Below are 25,119 nucleotides of genomic sequence, written 5' to 3'. Positions count from 1 at the left end.
CTGATCTCTAAACAAGTTCTCATTTAGGCGCCACGAGCGCCTATCTCTTTTCTCCTTATCAATCTCCAACCAAACTGGACTGTGGTCTGAAATAGTTCTTGCACATATCTTCACTTTTTTAGTTCTCAAAAAGAAGTCATTAGTCAACAAAATAAAATCAATCCTTGAGAAAGATTGGTGTCTGTCAGAGTAAAAAGTATAATCCTTCTCCTGCAGGTGCCTCTCACGCCAGATATCTCGCAATTCCAAATCATCCTTCAATTCAAAAAAAGTTTTAGGCAATCTGGCGTGGCTTGGAACACGCTTAAAAGCTCCAGCTTTATCCAAGTGTACATCCAGAACACCATTCCAATCTCCCATAAAAATAAAAGATTTATAATCCAACTGGGTAAGCTTTGTATGAAGTAAGCTAAAAAAATCAGCTTGTTGTTGGTTAGGTGCATATAGTCCAACTAGAAGCATCTTTTTACCTTCTAACAGCAGCTCAATCATAACATATCTTCCATGCTTATCTGCTTCAATTAAATCTGCTGTTAGAGCACTTTTAACATAAACAACTACTCCATTTTTCTTATTCTCTGCAGAGGCAACAAAATGCGTACCCAGTCTCGCGTTCAATAAATACTTTTGATCCAAAACTCTAATATGCGTTTCTTGCAAACATATAACGTCTATCTTAAATTGCTTTAAATATTGAAAAACTTTCTTCCTCTTCTGCGGTGAATTCAGTCCATTAACATTCCAAGTTAAGAATTTAGTTGCCATGAATATTCTCCAGAAGCCCATGGACCACAGCCTTGATAGGACTAACTTCTTTAGGCCGAGCTCCTCCCACAGCTTGACTGTATGTACGTTGCGAAGAAACTGAAGACTTTTGTTGATCTTGTTCTATTATCTTCTTTGCTCGTTTTAAAGCAGCACGCGTCACTCTTTGCTCTCTAGGATCATCCAAAGAAGTTGTAACTTGATCTCCTCCCACTCCACTTTCCTCCGTTTCCTCCTCTTGTTGTTCTTCTTCTCCAGATCCTTTCCCAGCTTCCAGGAGCGTTAATGGAGTTGCTTTTAAAACATTGTTGTAAAAATCACGCGCTTGCTTCACAGTAATCAACCGGTACCTTTTACCTTCATGCATCACCATCAGCCCCTGAGGAATCTCCCATCTGAACCTTATATCTCTTTGCTTGAGCTCATGCACGAGGAATGTATAATCCTTCCTTCCCCTTAAAATCCTTGGAGGAATTTCTTTTAAAACCAAAACTTCTTGTTCAGCAATCACCACTTTAACATCATAGGCAGCTTGTATAATTTGATCTCTGATCTCTCTTTTTGCAAAATAAACCACCACATCTCTAGGCAACTTCCTCTGTCTGGCAATCCATGAATTCACCCGAAACACTTTATCCATAGCTGCTCTTATTTCAGATGCTGGCAGGTTTAATACTTCTTCAAAAGCCTCAGAGATCAGCTGCTTCAAGTCTTCTTTAGTATCCTCTTTTAAACCTCTGATTCTGACAGCAAACTGCATCTGGTAAAATTGGGCTAAACTTAAGTCCTTCTCCAGTTTATCTCTTACATTTTCATTCTCTCTTACTTTAACTTCTAATATAGCATTCCTTTGAGCCAAATCATCCATCTTTTCATCTAATTCTTCCACACATTCCGCCACTTTATGCACTGAAGACAAAATGTCTACCTTCATCACGCTGAGCTTCTGTTCCATCCTCTCTTCCATTCTCTCCTCCAGTTTCTCCAATTTCTCCTCCATCTGCGCAAATTTATCAGCCATTGATTGATTAATTGAGTCCAAAAGTTTATCCACAGCATCTCGAAACTCCTTCGCTGTCAGCGCTTCAGAAGGGTGCAACGCCTGTAAAGATGATTGTTGCACTGGCGAGGATCCACCACTCCGAAGAGTTTTAGGGGGAGGTTTCGCCGCCATCTTTTAATCCTCAAATATGACGCACTTTCACTTAGAGTTTAAAAAGTTCAAGTAGTTAGAGAGTATATTAAAATAAGCCTCTTCACCTTTATCTCTTGTACCGCTCTGCCTGCTCCTTTAAATCATAGTCCTTTCTTCAGGCAGGGATGGTTCGCAGACGCCTGGCTCCGCTCCAGAAAGTTCAGAGCAGACACGCCGGCCAGCTGGGAGCAACCCAGGCTACGGGGGAGTTCAATCCTTCAGCCGCCCAAGCTCCAAGCTCAGGCGGCCTCGGAGAGCTCTACCCCTACCTGGGGCCTCACCCCCTCCTCTTCTCCCGAGGAGGGGGCTTCAATTTCGCCCGAACAGCTGTTCGGCGCTGTTACGGGCGAAAAAACAAACAGCTGAGCCGCGGGCAGCCCGGGAAGGCTGTCTTCGGCGCCGCGACGCCACCGGAAGTCAAGAATTGGGCGTATTAACCCAGAATTCTACTTCTGCTCCAGTGTGAAGTTCTGAATGGTCAAGAAAATCTTAAGGTTTAAGGTTTATTAAATTTATATGCCGCCCTTCTCCCTGAGGACTCAGGGCGGCTCACAACAATAAAAAGTTAAAAGATATAAATACAAAAATTAAAAGAGGATTAAACAATATAAGAAATAAGATCAATTTAAACCAATAAGAAACCAAATTTAAAAACTATGATCAGTCTTCATTCATTGCAGTTGAAAAAAGCACCAGGACATGCATTTATGAATGAACGGCTTCTGTAACAAAGAAGGAATGGGGAGCTATACATATGGCCGAACGTTGCATGTGAAACAGATAATTTGGAAAACTGCTCTTTTGTATAATGTTTTGGAAAACTGAACTAATATTTTAGGCTGAAATTATTGTTCTGCGTTAAATAATACTTGAGGATTTTCTTTCTTTCTATGGATGTTTATGGTATTAGAAGTTTCTTCGTAGCACTGTACCTAAAGAACAGAATCATTGAAGAAAAAGGAGACAGTTTCTTTATTTTTAGAAATTGATGATGTAAGATAAACTTGAAGGCCAAGTTGACATACAAGCTGTGTTTAAATTAAAAAGGGATTCATGGTTTCAGGAGGAAAAATGGTTAATTGGAAGGTTATTTTTTTTCCCCCTTTGGAAATGAAAGGAGCTCTTTTTATCACAGCTGAGCATACAACTAATAGAAGCAAACTGAACTTGTCGAATAGTAGTAATTTCTGTTGGAACAGATATGCTTTTCTGTCTTTAACGAAGTGGTTTGCTTTCTGGGCCATTCTTTTAATGTTTGAACCAATTTCGTGAATTCTAATTCTATAAAACTGCAGCTGGGCTTTTGTTAAAGGTTAAGCCTGCGTGCCACTGCAAGGAGGTGGAAAGGCAGCATTGTAGTGGATGCTTTCAGGTGGTGTAATTCAATGGGGCCTTAGGAAGTGGAGAAATGGTTAACATCGTGTGAGAAATAACAATCTGGAAAGGGGCAAAAATATTGTGCACTGGTTTTCTAAAACACGATACAGGGAGTCCTCAAGTAACGACTGAGCCCAACATTCATGTTGCTAAGTGAGAAATCTGTTGAGTTTTGGCCCATTTTACGTCTTTTCTCGCCACATTTGTTAAGCGAATCTCTGCAGTTCTTAAATTAGTAACACGGTTGTTTAGTGAATCTTGCTTCCCCATTGACTTTGCTTGTCGGAAGTTCGCAAAAAGGGATCACATGATTCTGGGATACTGCAAAGGTCATAAATGCGAGTCAGCTGTCAAGCATCTGAATGTAAATCACGTGACCATGGGGCTGCTGCAACGGTCGTAAGTGTGAAAAATGGTCATAAGTCACTTTTTTCAGTGCCGTTGTAACTTCGAACAGTCACTAAATGAACTGTTCGAGGACTACCTGTTTTATGTCTTATACTTACATTCGGGGAATTTTATCTAATTAGATGAAAATATTTTATCACATCCATTACCAAAATAGTTTTTCACATGCTTCCAGTATTGTGCACTCTAATCCTTTATTTCGCAAAAACTCATTTGTGTATTTGTGCATACTTTTCAATTTTTTATATTATCATTTGCTTAATGATCATACCATACCTCTTAATTTCCTTGCTCTCTGATCCATATTCTATTTTTAAATTTGCTAACAGAGTTTCTTGGAATGGAAAACTCATTTGTCCTCCCAGGTTAGGAAAGAAAAAGTATTTTTCTTTTTTTTATGAGAGTATATTTGTGAACTGAGTTTTGCTGCATATGCCCCGGCAATGCAGTGTGCTCAGGTTGATGCAATTCTGTAAAGGTAATTGCATAGCTGAAACTCAAGGTTTCAACTACTGCTAGCTCAAGAATACACTTTGAGAGTAATTCACTTATGAACAATTCACTTTATGTCCAATTACCTAAACAGCTACCTATTAAGGAATTAAATAATTAGCTTTTCTGAAATCATATCACTTTGGAATGCAAGCAGGAGATTGAATATTTGAATATTTCTCCACATCAAAAATTTCCTTCCTGTAGAAAGTTAATACTGTATGTTACTGTATGTTAGCCCATCTCCCAGGCATGCTTCCTTATGGTCAATAGATACATTTAGCCTGTCCTGGAAGGACTATATTCTCTGTTGTTTCTCTGAGCCTGCCCTACAAAAGCTAGCCAATAACTTGTCTTTTCTCTGCTCTAAGAACATGAATGTGTTTTCTATATTTTTAATAGAATTATGCGTACAAAAGCACGCGATACTGTATTTGTGGTAAACATTGCAAGTGCTAGTTGAGGTTTAAGGTGTCTTGTTGAGAAGAATTGTGTTCCTCCTCACCTTGATGGGAATCCCATATTTGCTATGGTGCAAAGTCAATATAAACTATTACGCATAGCCTAATTAGTATTAATCAGGGCTTTTTTTCTCATAGAACGCTCAGAACGGAGTTCCGGCACCTTTTTTGGATGGAACCTTGTAGGGTAGGCAAGGCGGGTTGTATGCCATGTGTGAGTTCCGGCACCTTTTTCTTTTACAAAAAAAGCACTGGTATAAAGTAATGCAATACAATTCAAATCTCAGAACTTCAGCCATGAATGTAGCCTTTATTATTAAAATATGACTAAACTGTCTTTTAAAGGCAGATTTCTAAGGCCACAGACCTGTAAGGAATCCCACTAAATACAGTGAAACTTATTTCTAGATAATCTTCTGCTAAACTATACATAATTGTTTTAAGAAATAACAATATCCTATGAATTCAAGTTGTTGCTGTACTGCCATAAAGATATTATATTGCAGGGTCCTTGAGGCTCTCTGAGTTGGGTTGTTTTCTTGCAGACATTTCATTACCAAACTAGGTAACTTCAAAAAATAGTATCAAAATATTGAAGGTCTTCTCTAGTCCAATATCCTGTGTCTCCTTTGGGTTTATTGGGGAAAGATAGGACAAATAAAATAAGTGGTAAAGTTAATTAGAGTAGAAGAAATATCAGACTAGTTGCTGGATTTTTATTGATCGTGATTAGTTTTTCATTCACATACAAGTGTGGACTAGCATATACTGCATGTATGTGAATGGACAGAGACAAAAAAAGAACTTTTTGAGAGCATTAACAGCTAACAAAGATTAGTAGTTTTATGCATTATGTTTTAACAAGGAACATTTACTTCTATCTTTCACTGGTAGAATAAAGTTAACTGTTCTTTAGGTATTTGTACATAGGGCTAGATCTTCAGGAGCAACTGCTTTAAATCTAGTAAATGAAAAAAAGGCTTCTTTTTCTAAATGATGGTTCTGTCGTTCCATGCGCAATTTTGAATTTTACATTCTTGTTGCTATCAGTCCCCCAGCTTCCATTTCACTGTCTTTTCTGGAACAAATTGGCTCCTTGAGGAAATGTATCAAGAACATGGTCAGTAGAAAATACAAATTGCATGTGAATGAAGAGCCAAATATTCATGTTCCTCTGAAGAAGGTTTCAGTGGGAAATGGAAAGAAAGATATCAACTTTCCCTGCATTCTTGATAACAACCGTCATCCCATCACTGGATAGTGCGCTGCATTGAGAACACTTCTATCCCAGCTCTTAAAAGGTTGTTATACAAATCTTTTGTAAGCATGTAACATTTGTTAGCTTCTTTGGTTTGGGAGATTATAATTTAGAATTCAATGTTCAAATATTAGCAATTTGATTCTGTTTCTCTCGCTCATTTTATACATGTGGTTTGATTTCACCACTTTTTAGAGCATGAAATTCCCCCCTCCTAGCACTGTTTAGCTTGTAAGCTGTGGGTGTCTTTCAGGGAAGGGGTTGTGTATCAAAATTTGCAAGATTGCAGGCTCAGCATTGCAACACAAGCTTCACCTCTTTTGTACATGGGTGATGACATGTGTACAAAAGACGAAGAGCTGGATTTCTATGCCCACCATCTTGCAGACCTGGTTGCCTCTGCCTGTCACTCAACAAAGCAAATGAGGTTAAAAAAACCCCAATGCCATGTGGGCCAGTACTACTGTTATTGCAATAGTTATAGTAGCAAAGTATTGCAGGTCTGAAAGTGCTCTCTCCTCCCTCTATCTTTGGGTGAACTATGGAGGGGATTGTCTGAGATATTTTCTCAAATTCCTTTTTTGGTCTGGGCTTAGACCTGTTTATCTAACCATTGGAAGTAGCTCTTTCTCCTATCCTTCAAGGCATATCTCTTCCTTCTACATCAACCCAGACATTTCTGTATATATGAAATAATGAGGAGTCATTTTCTCATTTAAAGAAAACTGAAGCTGGAAGTTACTGTTTTAGAGGTGGTACAAATTACAGTATATCTATCACAGAAATGATTGCCAGTGCTGGCTCAAAGGAATATGGTGTCCCTAGGACACATTGACTGATGGTGCCACCTCCCACAAATGTGAATTTTTCAATTTTTAGAATGATTTGTTTAACATCTGCTATGTGTGACATGACTTGGTCTACCACTGCACTGAAACAGAGTTGTCAACTATAGTTAATTGAAAATGACTCTCAATGTAATATACCTGAAATCATATATTAACAAGAATAGAATAGAATAGAATAGAATAGAATAGAATAGAATAGAATAGAATAGAATAGAATAGAATAAATAGAATAGAATAGAATAGAATAGAATAGAATAGAATAGAATAGAATAGAATAGAATAGAATAGAATAGAATCTAGCTGGAAGGGACCTTGGAGGTCTTCTAGTCCAGACCCCCACTCAAGGAGGAGAGTCTATACCATCTCAGACAGGTGATTGTCCAGTCTCTTCTTAAAAATTTCCAGTGATGGAGCACCCATGATTTCTGGGGTAAGCTGTTCCCACTGGTTGATTGTCCTTACTGTCAGGAAGTTTCTCCTTAATTCCAGGTTGCTTCTCTCTTTGATCAGTTTCCAACCATTGTTTCTCGTCCTTCCCTCTGGTGCTCTGGTGAACAACATGGCCCCCTCTGCCTTGTGGCAGCCCCTCAGATACTGGAACACTGCTATCCTGTCTCCCCTATTTCTTCTTTTCTTTAGCCAAACCCAAGTTCCACAGCCGTTCTTTGTACATTTTGGTCTCCAGGCCTTTGATCATCTTAATTGCTCTTCTCTGATTTTTTTTTCCTAAACTCTCAACATCTTTTTTGTGATAGAAAGTTTGATTTTTTAAAAGTAGGGGAAATGTAAATGGTTTTTCTTATGGAATTTGTTCGTGGAAATAGAGGTGACATTGGTGCCCCCTAAGCTTTGGCGGCCTTAGCCAGTGCCCACTTGGCCTTAACCTAAAGCCAGCCATGGGTAGGGTACTGGAATTCACTTTCAGACATATATAACAGAATCTTAAACATCCCTGCTTAGAATTAGCCTCATTGCCTTTAATGGGATTGCATCTTTAAAAAAAGAACCTTGGTTTGGCACAACATTTAATTCCAACAACCATTGGAATATTATCTGTGCTTACCAGATACATGCTGAATTTACTAGAATGGTAAAAAAAATTGATATTAAGCAAAAAATATTTTCAATATTGAAGAAAAATCAAGGACATAGCAACTGAGAGGAAGGAAGCTCAAAAGTAATGTTAGAAAGTATTACTCCACAGAAAGAGTAGAGGAAGCTTGGAACTAACACTCCAGCGGAGGGTCAGACATCAATGTTGTTGTTGTTGTTAGTTGCGAAGTCGTGTCCGACCCATTGCGACCCTATGGACAATGATCCTCCAGGCCTTCCTGTCCTCTACCATCTTCTGGAGTCCATTTAAGCTCACGCCTACTGCTTCAGTGACTCCATCCAGCCACCTCATTCTCTGTCGTCCCCTTCTTCTCTTGCCCTCAATCTTTCCCAGCATTAGGCTCTTCTCCAGTGAGTCCTTCCTTCTCATTAGGTGGCCAAAGTATTTGAGTTTTAGCTTCAGGATCTGGCCTTCTAAAGAGCAGTCAGGGTTGATCTCCTCTAGGACTGACCGGTTTGATCGCCTTGCAGTCCAAGGGACTCACAGGAGTCTTCTCCAGCACCATAGTTCAAAGGCATCAATAAGTGAATTTAAATATGCTTGGGATAAATACACGTCCATCAACCAACAAAGATAAATAAAATATAAAAGTAATAATTATATAAATTAAAAAGAGAAAAAAAACACAAATAAACACACAGGGCAGACTTGATGGCCCACTAGGCCTTTTTCTACTGTCAGTTTATGTTTTTATGTTTCTAAATATAAGTCTGAAAGAAACAAGGTATTCCATACCCAAACAAGCTTTAATAGATTACCTCATGCCATTTTTTTAATTTTAAGGAAAAATATTTTCAACTCCAGATGTGCATAAAAAGATACAAAGTCTGCCAAGCCTTCCCAACTGTACCAAATACCTTTTCCAGCTGAAGCCTTTTCCGTTGCTTTGCAGAAAAAGGGGGAAAACCTAACATCTCTGGGATCAATATTCTGCCCTTTATTTTTAAGCTTGTCTTTTAGGTTAGTTCTTTTTGTCCTGATTCAGATTGGGTATAGTGTTTAATTCTTATCATTCCTTCTTTTGAAATGATCAGATAACTTTGAGAAAAGCACCTGATGTATTCTAACCCATCTGTTTAGCCTGGGCTCTTTTATTAATATATTAACAGGTTCTTTAAATCTGCATTTACTGCTCTGTCCTGTTTTGTGGGCTTCAAGGAAATAAGATGCTGGGCTTAGAAATCTTTAGTGTTCTGCAACTGGACTGTAAAAAAAATGACAGAGTGGAGAATGTTTAGTTGTGCCACTGTACTTCAGAATGTTGTGAATACAAATACTAGTTTTAGCTATGTCTCATGCCTTTAATTTCTTGCTGTCTCCGCTTTTTCACATTCCCTGCACTCTACATAATGTTGAATACCACTAAAAGCATAGCTTGAGCAGTGTGTTTCCCTCTATATATCTTTAACATTTATTTCCCTATCTCCCATGTGTCTTGATACAGCCTCATATAGCTGAATCTGCCTTTCAGAAAAAGATGTGCAGCTATTATACCAAAGAAGACTTCAGTTATCCCGGGTCCATTGGAAACCAAACTTTGAAGAGCTATGTTCTAAATTAATTTAAAAAATGCCAACTTTATTTATTATTTGTTGGTTGATTAGGCTTGGATCATGCCTTTCCTCCAGGAGCTCTTTTATTTCCCCGAACATCAACTGTGTGAAGAGGGCTGGGTAGAAGGAGAGGGAGTAGCTCCAAGTCACTCGCTTGAGTTTATTTTATTTATTTTATTAAATTTGTTGGCTGCCCATCTTACCATGAGGTAACCCTGGGTGGGTTTCCATGGCTGAAGATGGATAGACCCTGAGCCTTCCAAATCCTTTAACTGAGACACTGAGAAATTCCCACAGACTCCAATGCCTTCAGCAGAATAACTAGAGCCACAACGTTGCAATGCACCGTTGCCCCCTGTGTATGTAATGTAATAATGAGTGTATAAAAGGGCCAGTGCAGTGCTTATTTGATCATATGCTCTCCCTTAGCTCTGCTGAATGCCTCTGAGTAAGCTGTATTTCATAGTGAGTGTATGGACATATTAGAAGTCTTTTCCAGCAGCCTTTTGGGGTTCTCCAGTGCTCTAGGGTAAAAATTAGGAAGAAAATGCAATGTCATTAAAGTAAAAGGACTCTATATGGAGTAGTCAATAAATGGCATGATCTGTGATTGGTTATACCATAATAATTTGTTAAGGTAATAAATCAGCCAATTCCCAGTGACTCTAGGGTCTCAAAACAATCAAAGAAATATCAGTAAAACCAATAAACATGAAAGATAAAGATAAAAGATGGCAAGTATGAGAAACCAAATGGAATGAAACAAGAAACTTCACTGTCCCATGCCAAACACCTGAGAGAAGAGCCTAAACTTCGTGAATCTTCTGAACAACAGTGGAGGGGGAGCTATCCAGATCTCAAGCTATCTCTCCGTTCTGGAGGACAAGCATGGTTACAGAGAAGGCATGTTTGCAGGGCCTTGGTATACAGTATTACATAGCCTTGTTTAATCAAAGAAACACAGAGCACATCAACCCTGCAAGATCAGATACCATGAACAAAAGGCAGTATCTCAAGTAACCAATGTGATATGCCATTCAAGTCCTATTGATTCTTTAGTGATCACAGATTTTTATCTGGGACCTGTCTCCAAGCTAATCCTTTAAGTCTTCTAATTGTGCATCCACTAAAAGTATAGTTGCAATTCCCCTGGTTGTCGTCTTCTCTTTCTTTCTACCTTTCTCAAAGATATTGATCTCTCCAGAGAACTGGGTCTTTGGGAACAAATCATGTTTCCAAAGTATGATAATTTGAATCTGGTCATTTGTCTCTCAAGTGAGAACTCTGGGTTGTTTTGTTTGATAAGTTTGTTTTCTTGGCTATCCATGATATTCTCAGGAGTCTTCAACACCAAAGTTCACGGTTCTCTTAATATGCTGTAGTGTTATGTAATCCACTCTTGGTAGATTATATACAGACAGATAGATATATTCTGAAGTAAAAATTTATATTTTTAGAGGAATGGGCAAAATTCAGAAGGATCCTAACAACTGAGAACGCAAACTTTTCTTTCCATTTAAGAACAAGGATGGGAATCAAGTTCTCTCTCTTTTGAAACAAAAGCTGTTAGTGTACACTTCTGTATCTATTTTCTGTCCCTCAAGTATTTGTTTCAATAGTCATCTAAAAAAATGAACAAATATTGGATTATGGGATATGAATATTCCTACAAACTTTAAAATTAATCAAAGAAAACGTGACCTGTGACATGAAAATGGAACGTAACTTGAGAGCTGAGTCATTGTTCTGTTCGTTAATAGGCTTATCTATCATTTAGTGATTTTTTTTTATTTTAATTCCATTTATATCCTGCCCTTCTCCAAAGACTCAGGGCGGCTTACAAGCTTAGCAGTAGCCTTCATTCTATGTATATGCCTGCTTATTAGGGCTTTCACACACATGAAGGGCCCTCTCTAAGGAAGGCACTATGAATAGGCTTTTCTATCTCTTGTTGTGTTCACAATATCCATTACTGTTGAATGTCCCATAAGTATGCAGAATTAAAATTTGCTTTATGTTGTGCTATGCCTTCAGGATACAAGTTGGGACTTTGGTCTGTATGTAGATTTACCTGCTTAACACAATTCCATTTGCAACTGCATACAGAAATTAAACGTTTTTGAAAGTTTCCAGTACATAACCAATAGTGGGGCCATATTGCACTCTGCTGGCTCATTCTAGCTAATGCAGGCAACCAGTTTTCTGCATAATTTCTATTTTTATTTTGAGGCAAACATGCAGGGAACCACTGCAATGCAGGAATGCTAAGTGAGTAAGATCATCACACCATCATTCTCAACAGACTGGGTAGAAGAAACAAATGGAGCTGTAAATATGTTCAAAGCACAGCAAGCTTCTTTTATGAACTGCCCATATCCAACATTCTATGTCACAGAAAAATTGAGAAGTTGATATTTATTCAAAATAGCTCGAGGTAGCCTCAAAGTTCACCCGTTCCCATTATCTCCAACAGTATTTAGTATAAGCAGGTGTAGTTAGTAAGATTACAGATGCAGAATTAAAATTATAGCTACGCTTTATGATTTGCTTCCAGAACTTAGTATTTTTCAATATACGCATCTATTAATATTTATCAGCTAACTTTAAAACTGTAGCCTTTGCCGGATGCATACTTACTCAGAGTTATATCCCTTTCATATGTACTTGGAGGATATGGACTATCTGCACACATTCCGGTCAAGTTTCCTATCTGGTTTGGCAGCAAGAATACAGCTTTGAGAGATTTCTGCTTGGCCTCATGGATGTTAGGCCGTGAAGTTCCACAGGGAACAAATCTGTCACTCTTGTTGCTTTAATATCTATAGGAATTCTGGGCAAGGTCACCAGAATTATTTGGAGTTGGATGTCTTCAGCATGGGTGACATTTAGTTTTCTCCCTTTCATAATTATCCCAAAACATTAGAGCTGTGGTGGTACAGTGGTTAGAATGCAGTATTGCAGGCTAACTCTGCCCACTGCCAGCAGTTCGATTCTCACAGGCTCAAGGTTGACTCAGCCTTTCATCCTTCTGAGATTGATAAAATGAGTACCCAGATTGTTGGGGGAAGATTGTTGCTGACTCTATAAACTGCTTAGAAAGGGCTGTAAAGCATTGTGAAGTGGTATGTAAGTCTAATTCATGGCTGTCAAACGTGCTCCGTCACCTAACATGTTGTGACATATCGTGACTTTTTTGCATTGCCGGAGCTGGGGTGGGCGTGGCCTCTGTATGATGCAACCAGCCCGTGGGCTGGCAGTTTGACATCCCTGATCTAAGTGCTATTGCTATTTACTTCAGAAAGACAGAAGATTAGGGAAGGGTGATTAGAGACTCTGAATATCAGATAAACCAGGAAGTAAAGGAAGGATTTGGGGGAAAAAGATAAAATGGAAGATAAGGTGGAAAGATATGAAAGACGACAGAGTGAAAGTGGAATGACTGCAGGAAGAGAATGCACAAGACTTGTGTGAAAACATATTGTACATCAGACTCAGCCTTACTGAATGTGAAGAAAGATGTTGAAGGAGCTTAGAACAAAGTGAAAAGAATGAGGTTACAGAGTGACATACAAGTGTGTAGTTATGCTAATGGCAAGCATAAAGAAGGTACTTGGAAGAATGAACTGAAGAAAACTGGATACAAGAAAATGCTGCAAAGAATGAAAATATATAATGTACAGTGGGAAAGATACTTCTGTGAAGAGGATGACAAGAAGCCTCCAGCAGGCGAATGGAATTAAAATGGAATTAAAATGATTTAGAATGAAACTGAAATGATGGTAAGCCAGAAACATTTGAAAGAGTGGGATAGTAAAATGCTGAGAAAGATTTAATAAATGTATGACTCTTGAATAATGACCAAGCTGCAGAAGTAGATGGTATAACTGGGGAAAAGTTTAAATACGAATAAGATTTGGTTAAGAAGCAGCAATGCTACTTTGCGTGTGAAGTGTGAAGGCTGCATCCTTAGCAGATAGTTTGAAGAACTCTGGCAAAGTTGCACTGGCAAAGTTCCAAAATTTGGACTGGAAAGGTAGAAGAAGCAGTTACCAGTAAAATGTTGCAAATGCAATACAACTTTAACCTGGGCTGGTGTGTAAACCAGGTCATTGAGAAATATATGATTGTGAGAAAGGTTTATGTTTAGTGAATAAAGTGAAAAGACTTGAATTTTGGAATACTTTGTGCGAATATGGAGTTGAAGGTTGGTTACTAAATTCAGAAACAATGACAGATGATGAAAACTTCCATGTGAATAAATGACATACCTAGAGCAGGGCTTTTCAACTTTTTCACCCATTGTACCACTTTTAGGAAATGGCAACATCCAAGTACCACCAGTCGCCTAGCAAGGTGTCAAAAACTTGATGACCCCCACAAAAGGAAAAAAATGAAGTACAGGTAGTCCTCGACTTACAACAGTTTGCTTAGTGACTATTTGAACTTATAATGGCACTGAAAAAAGTTCCCCCAAGACACAGCTGAGCAACACACCTGCCTGCCCACCCGGTGGCGCTTTTCTCATGTCCGAGGTTTTCATTGTTGAGAGCGTTTCTGTCGAGGATTGGCAGCAGAGGTGGGGTGGGGGCGGGTGTTTGGTTTTTATTCTCTCCGTCTGCTGGGTGGTTGCAGCAGGTTTTGGTCACTTCATATGACCCTGGGACACTGTGACCGTCATAAATATGAATGAGTTGCCAAGCATCTGAATATAAATCACACGACCCTGGGGATGTTGCAACATTCCAGCTGATTGACGCTTCTGGGCTCAGCAGACGTGCCGGGATCAGTGCCGAGCTCCAGCTGGGGGCTGGTGCTGATCCTGGTGCTTCTGCTGAGCCTTGACAGCCCTGCAGCTCCAGCCATCTCTCGCTCAGGCTTGTGTGGTGCTGCCATTCCCCTGCCCTGCTACTTTTCTAGGATGGTCGTGTACCACCTGCCAGGTGCTAATGTACCACAGGTGGTACCCGTATCACTGATTGAAAAGCCCTGGCTTAGAGGATGGTTCAAAACTGAGAACAGGGAATAATAATGTGCAACGTATGTTTATATATTTATGGATGAGTAAAAAATGCATATGGCCGAATAAATTAACTGAGCGCACGTTTGGGATTTTAATGTTACAAGTTACCTGAAAAGGGTGAAATATAAATAAGGCGGTCTTGTCGATATCACCTGGGAGAAGTTTGATTCTGTGACTCTGGAGGAAGTGGACAGGATCATGGGGAGGCTGAGCACCACCACATGTTTATTGGACCCGTGCCCTTCCTGGCTGGTTTATGCAGCCCGGGAGAGGACTGTTCTGAACCAGCCCTCTTCTAGCCTTGTAGTAAGGCAAACCCCTATTCAGATAGAAGAGACTGGAGAGCGTTCAAGGCTAAAAGGCGTCTGCCAAGATTTATTACGCAGTTAACAAAAACACTAGAGCTTGTCTTCTCAAGCGGAAGAGTTGCTTTCAGCAACCAGCCCCTCCCCAAACACTCCTTTTATTGAGAGCTCAGGGCGTGGTCTCCCTGTGCCTCCTCCCGAGGAGTCCCACAGCCTTTCTTTGTTTGTTCCTGCTCGACTGCCTCCTGCGTCGGGCGTCCTTGAACAGGGCCAGCTGTGGGTCATCATCTTCCGCACTATCGGGCTCACGCAGCTGAGAAGAGGTCCCCGGCTGAGGGCTCTGCAAAGCCTCCAAACTATCATCAGCCGGTTCGTCTCCCTCCTCCCCCTCATCTGAGTCCTCCGATACATCGGAGCCGGCTGTCGGACCCACAGGCTGGCCCTGAGTCACAACACTATCCCGCACCGCAGGGCCCTTCCCCCGGGTCTGCCGATCCGGATGCGGTCGGGATGGGAACTGTTCGTGAAAAGCAGTCACCAACGCAGGGGCATGAACGGCGGTCGCGTCTTCCCATGTGAAGTCCTCCGGCCCGTACCCTTTCCACTCGATCAGGTACTGGAAGCGACCTTTCAGCCAGCGGGAATCCCTGATGCTGGCGACCTGTACTCGGGGGTGCTGCCTCCATCACGAGTTCCTGATGGGGGAGGTTCCGCTTGGCGAAGTGGACAGGCCGATTGTTCGGGGACCAACAAGGACCGATGGAAGACGGGGTGCACGCGCAGGGAACGTGGCAGAGTTAAACGATAGGCGACCGGATTGATGACGGCCTCGACTGGGAACGGTCCAAGGTAACGGTGGTCCAGCTTCCTCGCCGGCCGAGTGGATGGTAGGTTCCTGGTGGACAGCCAGACCCGATCCCCCACCGATAGTGGAGGCGTATCCCTTCTCGACCGATCGGCGAACCTCTTGTAGTCGGCCTTGGCCTTCTCCAGCTGCCGTCGCACCAACCGATGGATCGCCTGTAACTCCGCCATAAATTCGTTCGCTGCCGGCTCCGATGAGTCCACGGGAGAAAGGGGGAAAAACCGGGGGTGATAACCCACGTTGGCCAAGAACGGTGTCATCTGCGTGGAGGTGTGCTGCGAGTTGTTAAAGGCAAACTCGGCTATGGCCAAATAGTCCACCCAATTGTCCTGCTGCAGGTTAACGTAGCAGCGCAGATACTGCTCTAAGATGCCGATCACCTTCTCGGTACCCCCGTCGGTTTGTGGATGATGCGCGGACGAGAGGCAAACCTTAATGTCCAACGCCCGCATCAACTCCTGCCAGAAGCGGGCTGTAAACTGGGCCCCCCTATCGGAGACGACTCTATCGGGAAGGCCATGCAGCCGGAACACCTGTTGGATGAACATGCGACTAGTGGCGCGAGCTGACGGTAAGCCGCGACAGGGGATGAAGTGCGCCATCTTGGTCAGCATGTCCACCACCACAAACACTGTCGTGAAGCCGGAGGATGGGGGTTGATCCGTCAGAAAGTCCATGGACACAGCCCCCCAGGGTCTCTTGGGTGTTGGCAAGGGCTGCAGTAAACCAGGCGGGGCCCCTGTCGCTGACTTGGCCTGCCTGCAAGGAATGCAGGTGGTGACATAAGACTGGACATCGTGTCGGACTCGGGGCCACCAGAAAGTACGGGAGACCAAGTTCAGAGTCTTGAACAGGCCAAAATGCCCCGCAGCCGGGTTATCATGACACTGGCTGAGGACGAGTCCCCTGAGTGGCCCTCCTGGAACATAGAGCCGGTCACGATAATACAGGAGTCCATCCGCGACCGACCAAGGCGAATCTGGCCCCACCTCTTCCTTCCGCTGAGCCACCCACGCCTCCTGCTGCTGCGCCTCCCGGATCCGAGCCCGTATATCCACCGGCTCCCGCACCGCAGCAAAAGACTCGACGGGGATCACTGTCCTGGGCGGAAGCTTGTCTTCCGCTCGGGTGTATTCGGGCTTTCTGGACAGAGCATCCGCTCTCTGGTTGTGCCCGCTTGGTATGTACCGCACCCGGAAGTCAAACCTCGCAAAGAAGAGGGACCACCGGATCTGGCGTTGATTCAAATTCCGAGTGGTCTGCAGGCTTTCCAGATTCTTGTGGTCCGTCCGGACCTCGATCTGATGCCGCGCCCCCTCCAGATGATGCCTCCAAGCCTCGAACGCCGCCTTGATGGCCAGCAGCTCCTTCTCCCAGATGGTATAGTTGCGCTCCGAGGGGTTCAATTTCCGAGAGTGATACGCACAAGGGAAAAGGGTACCGCTGGGCGTCGTTGCCTGGAGTAACACGGCCCCAATGGCAATGTCGGAGGCGTCCGCCTCCACGACAAACGGCCGTTGCGGGTCGGGATGTTTCAAGATGGGCTCCTTCATGAAGGCGTCCTTCAAAGCCTGGAACGCCTGTTGTTCGGGGGCGTTCCACTGGAACCGAGTCTTCTTCTGCAGGAGCCGGGTGAGGGGGGCTGTCAAGGCAGCAAAGCCAGGGATGAATGTCCGATAGTAGTTGGCAAATCCAAGGAGTCGCTGAACGTCCTTCACGCGACGCGGGGGTTGCCAACTCTGCAACGACTCGACTTTACTCGGCTCCATGGCGATGCCCTCAGGAGAAATGCGGTGACCCAGGAAATCGATGGTCACCTGGTAGAACTGGCACTTCTCCAACTTGGCAAACAGCCGATGTTCCCGGAGGCGCTGCAGGACCTGACGGAGATGCTGATGATGCGCTTCACGCGACGGGGAGTAAATCAGGATGTCGTCCAGGTAAATCACGACAAACTGGTCCAACAGATCCCGAAAGATATCGTTCATAAAATGCTGAAACACAGCGGGGGCGTTGGTCAGGCCAAACGGCATCACCGTGTACTCGAAATGTCCATAGCGAGTACCAAACGCCGTCTTCCACTCATCACCCGGCCGAACCCTGACGAGGTTGTAAGCTCCACGCAGGTCCAGTTTCGTGAAGATCTTAGCCTCCCGGAGTCGGTCCAAGAGCTCGGGGATGAGGGGCAGCGGGTAGTGGTTACGCACCGTGATGGCGTTGAGTTTCCGGTAGTCACAGCAAAGCCGTAACTCGCCCGACTTCTTTTTGACGAAAAGCACGGGCGCAGACACTGGCGAGGACGAGGGCCGGATGAAACCACGAGCCAAATTCTTTGTCAGGAAGTCCCGCAATGCAGCCAACTCGGGCTCCGACATGGAGTACAAACGCCCCACTGGGAGAGGCGCATCAGGGACTAGGTCAATGGAGCAGTCGTAGGGCCTGTGCGGGGGTAATTGGTCCGCCTCTGACTCGCTGAACACGTCAGCAAAGTCGGACAGTTCGGGAGGCAAGGAAACCCCTGGGGAACCCTCCACCTGGCCGGCACAGATATGGCGGGTGTGGTCCACGCACTGCAAACTTGGGAAGGTGACCAAGTTCTGAGACCAATAGATCTGTGGATCATGCGCCCGGAGCCACGCCAGTCCCAAGACCACGGGGAAGTGCAGATCCGAAGTGACGTAGAACTGAATGGCCTCCACATGGGTACTGATGGCCATACACACGGGTTGCGTGGCGGCCGTAATAGGCCCGGACAGGAGCACTCGACCATCGATGGTCTCCACAAGCATGGGCGGATCCACTGGACACTGGGGAACAGCCCATTTGGCCACAAAGGCCGAATCCATAAAGTTAGTGGTAGCCCCAGAGTCAATTAAGGCATGGACCGGAATCCCCTCTGGCTTGCCAGGAAGGATCAGACGTGCCTCCAAAATCAAATGCCGTGGAGGTTCACAGGCACCGTCGGAACGGCGTCGCTCGGCGTGGTCGTTGTGGGTCGCCCGATCTTTCACACCGTCTAGATCGGGCTCGGGCCGTTTCCCGACAGCAAAGCAGGGGACTTTCTCGGGGCAGGCTTGGTCACTGACGCCCGCTGACGCTTCTTCGGGCAAGAAGCAGCCAAATGTCCAGGGTCCCCACAGTAAAAACACAACCCCCCCGATCGTCATCTGTCCATTTCCGTCACCGATAGACGGGACCTGGCGGCACCCAGCTCCATTGGCTCCTCCCTCTGGACTGGGGGCTCACGCACAACAGGAGCGGCAGGGGTCTGTGGGGTGGCACGGCGACTCTTACGCTGCTGCAGCCGGGCATCGATCCGCAGACAAAGATGGATCAGCCCATTCAGGTCTGAGGGAATGTCCACGCGGGCCAGCTCATCCAACATCTCCTCCGACAAGCCATCCTGGAAGGCATCCACGAGCGCAGCCTCATTCCAGGCGGAATCCTGGCTAAGCAGCCGGAAATCGCTGATGTAGGCCTGTAGGGGGCGCTGACCCTGCCTCAAAGCTTTCAGGCGTCGGGTGGCAGTCTGTGCCTTAATTGGGTCCTCATACATGAGGCGCATATGGTCACAAAACCCCCCAAAGTTATCCAACAAAGGGCTAGGCTGTGCCAACAGAGGCGTGCCCCAACGAGCTGCATCTCCCGACAGAAGGCTCAACACGAATCCCACCTTATCTCGGTCAGTGGGGAAATCAGCTGCTCTCACGCTGATAAAAAGCTGGCATTGTCCCAGGAAGGCAGGAAACAGTTCTGGATTGCCAGCAAATTTATCCGGCATAGCTATCTGACATTTCCTCCTGGGTGGGGGTGCAGCATGTACCTGGGCTTGTAGTTGAGCCACTTGAGCTGCCAGCAAAGTGAGTTGCTGGGTGAGCTGAGCATTCTCGGCAAGAAGCTGCTCCATCGTAGTAGTAAGGGGTGGGAGGCTGAAAGCAAACTGTTCTGAACCAGCCCTCTTCTAGCCTTGTAGTAAGGCAAACCCCGATTCAGATAGAAGAGACTGGAGAGCGTTCAAGGCTAAAAGGCTTCTGCCAAGATTTATTACGCAGTTAACAAAAACACTAGAGCTTGTCTTCTCAAGCGGAAGAGTTGCTTTCAGCAACCAGCCCCTCCCCAAACACTCCTTTTATTGAGAGCTCAGGGCGTGGTCTCCCTGTGCCTCCTCCCGAGGAGTCCCACAGCCTTTCTTTGTTTGTTCCTGCTCGACTGCCTCCTGCGTCGGGCGTCCTTGAACAGGGCCAGCTGTGGGTCATCATCTTCCGCACTATCGGGCTCACGCAGCTGAGAAGAGGTCCCCGGCTGAGGGCTCTGCAAAGCCTCCAAACCATCATCAGCCGGTTCGTCTCCCTCCTCCCCCTCATCTGAGTCCTCCGATACATCGGAGCCGGCTGTCGGACCCACAGGCTGGCCCTGAGTCACAACAAGGACACGCAGCTGGTTCCAGGCAGTTATATCGGCTTCTCTGAGCGAGGTTAGCTTCCCCGCCGTCTTGAAAGAGGCGGTGGTGAGGCCTCTCCTCAAGAAGCCTGCCTTGGACCCAGCTGTATTGAACAACTTTCGTCCTGTCTCCAACCTTCGCTTTCTTGCGAAGGTTGTTGAGAGTGTGGTGGCACATCAGCTCTCTCTGGTCCTGGATGAAGCGGATTATCTAGACCCGTACCAATCGGGTTTCAGGCCCGGGTACAGTACGGAGACGGCATTGGTCGCGCTGGTGAATGATCTCTGGAGGGCTCGGGACAGGGGGCATTCCTCTGTTCTGGTCCTATTAGACCTCTCAGCGGCTTTCGATACCATCGACCATGGTATCTTGCTGCGGCGTCTCAGGGGATTGGGAGTGGGAGGCACGGTTTTACAGTGGTTCTCCTATCTCCAGGGACGTTCGCAGTCGGTGTTGGCAGGAGGGCAGAGGTCGACCGCGAGGTCTCTCATTTGTGGAGTTCCTCAGGGGTCGGTCCTCTTGCCTCTCCTGTTCAACATCTATATGAAACCGCTGGGTGAGATCATTCATGGTTTTGGAGTTGGGTATCATCAGTATGCTGATGATACCCAGCTTTTCCTTTCGACCCCAAACCACCCCAGTGATGCCCTCGACGTGATGTCCCGTTGCCTGGAGGCGGTTCGGGTCTGGATGGGGAGGAACAGACTTCAACTCAACCCCGACAAGACCGAGTGGCTTTGCATACCTTCATCCCGGGTTTATTCGGACATTCCACCTCTCGCTATGGGGGGTGAACTATTACCCCCCGTAGATAGGGCTCGCAACTTGGGAGTCCTCCTAGATTCACGGCTCACCCTGGAAGATCATATAGGAGCTGTGACTAGGGGGGCTTTCGCCCAGGTTCGCCTGGTGCGCCAGTTGCGGCCCTATCTAAGCCGGGATGATCTATGCACGGTCACTCATGCGCTCGTGACCTCTCAACTAGACTACTGCAACGCTCTCTACATGGGGCTGCCCTTGAGGACCACCCGGAAGCTCCAACTGGTACAGAATGCAGCCGCGAGAGTTGTGTTTGCTTTTCTTCTCATCTTGAAATCCCTAACAATACATAAAAATACTCTCCCCCTTATGTCATCCCTACTCTTTTCAATCAGATAGTCTCCTGTGACCCTAAGGTCATTGGCAGAATTTAGAGCAGGGGGTCCCCAACCCACGGTCCGTGGACTGGCACCCGTCTGCGGCATGCCAGAAACTGCTCTGTGAAAACAAGCGAAGCCCCATCTGCAGGATGCAGGCAGTACATAAAACCAAGCCCCCTCCAGTCTGTGGAAAAAAAACCTCTCTCCACGGAACCGGTCCCTGGTTTAGAGTTCTCTGTCCTTCAGTGTCTGGTTGAACCCTTCCGTCTCCAAATTCTGGTGAAGAAAGGTTACCTGCAAGGTCATTCTCCAGCATTCTACCAAAGAATTTCATTGATCAGTTGCAAAGAATCAAAGAGTCACTTACAATTTAATTTTTTTTAATGACTTAAGACTATTGATGCTACAATGTTTCTATAAATTGTATCACTAGTCCCTAAAAACTAATGTTTGAAATTATATCGGCATTTCCATCATAAACAAAAGTTCATCCAATAAACTATACACATAGCAAACCTAGCGTGCACAGACATATTCACACACACACATACCTCCCTATCACTTAGTTTGCATATAATTACAAATACTGCTAGTGTGCAGCTAAAATATGCTTGCATATTTTGAACCTCAGAAATAAATAAATATATACAAAGGAAGTTAAACTTTGCTGATAAGAAAATCAAAGATATATACAGAAAGATATGATAAAAGAAGAGCAGTGGAAAAACTATCTGAAATATTTTTTTAAGGATTACTACATGGTAGTAAATGCAAAGAATATTCTTATTTGGCAAAAATATAGGAATATTTCACATTAATCTGGTCAGAAAAAAACATCTTATGGGAAAACGAAACTATTACAATTTTCCTAATGAAAGTAAAGCCCTAATTACCGTTTTAATATTTTTTTACTTCCAATTACCATATACAGAAATACATTTTCCCTTCTCATTTTGAATATTTTTATCCAAAATGTTACATAAGCTATTTTCTGAAATCTATTAAGAGACATAAATTTACTAATTTTTTAGAAAGCACATATGAACAAAACATTCTTAGTAAAGCTGTTTGATCCCATCAGACTCTGACGTAATTTGATGTCATAAGGAATCATTCACTCATATTAAGTTAAATTCTTAACCTGTGATAAATAATTCATTTTAGAGATTATAAAACAAATTAAATAGTTTGAAGCCAAACAACTTTGGTTTAATAGAGCAACTTAATTCAAGACAATTCTGATGGTGCAAATTAATAAATTGTAGTTGTTAAACAGCTATAATACAGACGTTGAAATGTATTTTGAAAATAAACGTGCAGAGATTGTTTTAATAGAAATAGGGAGGGAATCCTATGACTTGTCAGTCGTCAAATTTGCAGTTGTAATTCTGTACAAATTTTCCTTAAAGTAAGCCTCCTTGTATTCAGTTGGAATAACTTCTAAGAAGACATACTGGAGATTATGCTATATATTATGGGAGATTAAATAAAGTAGCACACACAGGAAGTTATTAAAGAATTGAGCAAGTGACAACATTGTTTTATAATTAGCATATAATTTTTTTTATACTTGGAGCGTTAACTGATTTCATCCAAAGAGAATTTGTATTTGTAAACAATGAATATAACACCCTTCTCCTTTAAAGATGAGGCATACGGACTTTAGTCAATCTAAATATAGGTGCTACAGAGTATATAATTATTATAAACTTTAATTCAAAATACTGTATGAAGGGATGAATAGATGACATTACTGCTATGCTTATATATGAGTATTTCAATTGTGTGTATCTGTGTGTATCTGAAATTATAGATTACTTCTTAGGTATATTTCAATACACATCTTGGAAAAGGACTATCTGGGGAAAAGATGTAAGAATTGATAGCATCTTGATTTGTACAGGTTAATAAATATTGCTCTTAAGGCATAAATCAATGGAAAGCTTCCATGTTCCAGGCTGCAATTCCACCTATCTAAGGATGTGAAAATAAAGCAAATTAGGAAAAACTGATGGAAGTTTATTTATAATATTGGGTTGATTCATAGCAACCATGATATATTCAATTTCTCACTTTCTTTTGGTTTATAACTAGGCAAACTTTCAAGTTAACATAAAACACTTTGTTAAGCTCTTCCAATATCAAAGAAGCACACTTTAACACAGGGGTCTTCACATTTGGCCCTTTTATGACTTGTGGACTTCAATTCCCAGAATTCCTCAGCCAGGCACGCTTGCTGAGGAATTCTGGGATTTGAAGTCCACTAGTCATAAAAGGGCCAAGTTTGAAGACCCATGCTTTAATACTTCTGCCATTTAAAAATGACAAAATAATAAATATGGCCCAGAGTTTGCAAGCAAGAGTTAAGATCAAGAGTACAATAATCTTTGAAACACTTTTGCTTTCTGTAATGAGGCACAAAAAAGTATATATTCACTAAAAATAGCTTTTCTTTGCCTCGTCTGTAGAGAAAAAAAATCTATAAAATCTCCCATGACTTCTCTAGCACTGCACAAGCAGATTTCTGCTTATGCCGCAAGCAGAATAGGCTATCATCCCTATTCTGCTTGCGGCATAAGTAGATTTGGTTATATGAAGCAAGGGGATCCATTATACCTGTGAACATGCACAACTGGATAGCTCTCCCTGTGTAAGGCTACATATACACACAGACAGAGAAGAAAACTTGGGTTGATGTAACATCTTAATAGCATGGTTTGAAAATGTATTTGGAAGCTACAAACTTTAGTTTTGGGCTTTTCTAGATTCTTAATTTCGCAAAATTATAGATGGGATTAATAAACATGTCACCGATAGATGATTGAGAACTGCTGATGAGAGAATGGCAGCATCAATACTGTGTCAGTGGAGAGAATTAATTAGATGTTCTGTTTCTCCAAGTATAGGTACAGGTAGCTGAACAACTTATATAACTGGATAAAGCGCAACACTTTAGCAGAGTCTGTATCTTCAGCCACCAAGTTCAACACTTAATAATCTTAATAATCTTCATTCTGTTTGTTGACTTCTCTTCTTCTAGATATCCAGATACTCAGAATTTTGTACTGTGGCTCAGGGAATCTGACATGATCATGTTTCTATAGAAATTGTCTGACTGAGTATGGTAGTAACCTTTCACATTGTCAGTGACTTGGTGAACTGGGATGATTGACGTCTGTTCCATGTCCACTTGGATGTATTTTGTTGAAGGCTTGTCAAGAAAAACATTGTCTGATTAAAAACAACACAAAACAAAATGTCAGTAATTTTGAAAACAAAGTTTACTGCCAAGAGGATGACCTCAGACAGCCCCTTAGTAAAGTATATATAATAACCTTTTATTTTTGTTCCAAATTCTGATTTTCTTTCTATAATCCATACCGTGAATATGTAAGCTGTCAGTGTGACAGTTACAATAGACTTTACTTTTACACTGCACATTAACAACTACACATTAAAAGTTTTTCCTTTAATATTTCTTTATAAAATTATGTCATTTTGAGAAGTTTTAAGGAGTAAAATGTCCAAAAGGTGCAATGAGTGTCTTGAAGTCTTAAGATACACATCTGGATAGCCTGCCTGAAAAATTCAGCCCCACTGATCTTCTCAGAGCTGTAAATTAGTAAGTTTGGACTGTATGCACACCACACTTTTGTGCTCCTGATTTATCTAGAAGTACAAATCAAATTTTGCTCCTTTAGACTTCATGATCTGAAATTTAGCATTAGTTTTTAGTTATTGGATGGCATTTCTATGCTGACCTACATGGTTACTGAAATAATGGCATCAGCATTATTGAAGCTGTGATATCAAACTGCAATAACCTGACTCACAATTAAATGTGTTTTGGTATAAGCATTAGTCTGTTTTTGTATTGG

At 43.1% G+C, this 25,119-nt stretch overlaps 2 protein-coding genes across 4 annotated transcripts in view; both read right to left on the bottom strand.

Annotated features, from left to right (window-relative positions):
* LOC310643865 (uncharacterized protein) overlaps positions 1 to 25,119 on the bottom strand; it is a 707,877-nt gene that overhangs the window by 299,445 nt on the left and 383,313 nt on the right. The window lies entirely within an intron of this gene.
* ADGRG6 (adhesion G protein-coupled receptor G6) overlaps positions 21,611 to 25,119 on the bottom strand; it is a 114,624-nt gene continuing 111,115 nt past the window's right edge. The window contains exon 25 of one of the 2 annotated variants that reach the window (XM_083368253.1): positions 21,611 to 24,472. In XM_083368253.1, the coding sequence (XP_083224379.1) occupies positions 24,294 to 24,472 (179 nt within the window). In that variant the 3' untranslated portion in view covers positions 21,611 to 24,293. The remainder of the gene's footprint in view (positions 24,473 to 25,119) is intronic. The other variant, XM_083368254.1, reaches the window with a different exon arrangement.

This window comes from Vipera ursinii, assembly GCF_947247035.1.
Source record: "Vipera ursinii genome assembly, chromosome: 1".
Lineage (NCBI taxonomy): Eukaryota > Metazoa > Chordata > Lepidosauria > Squamata > Viperidae > Vipera > Vipera ursinii.
Note: the sequence above shows the minus strand (reverse complement) of the source record. Positions and strands in the feature narration are given on the sequence as shown.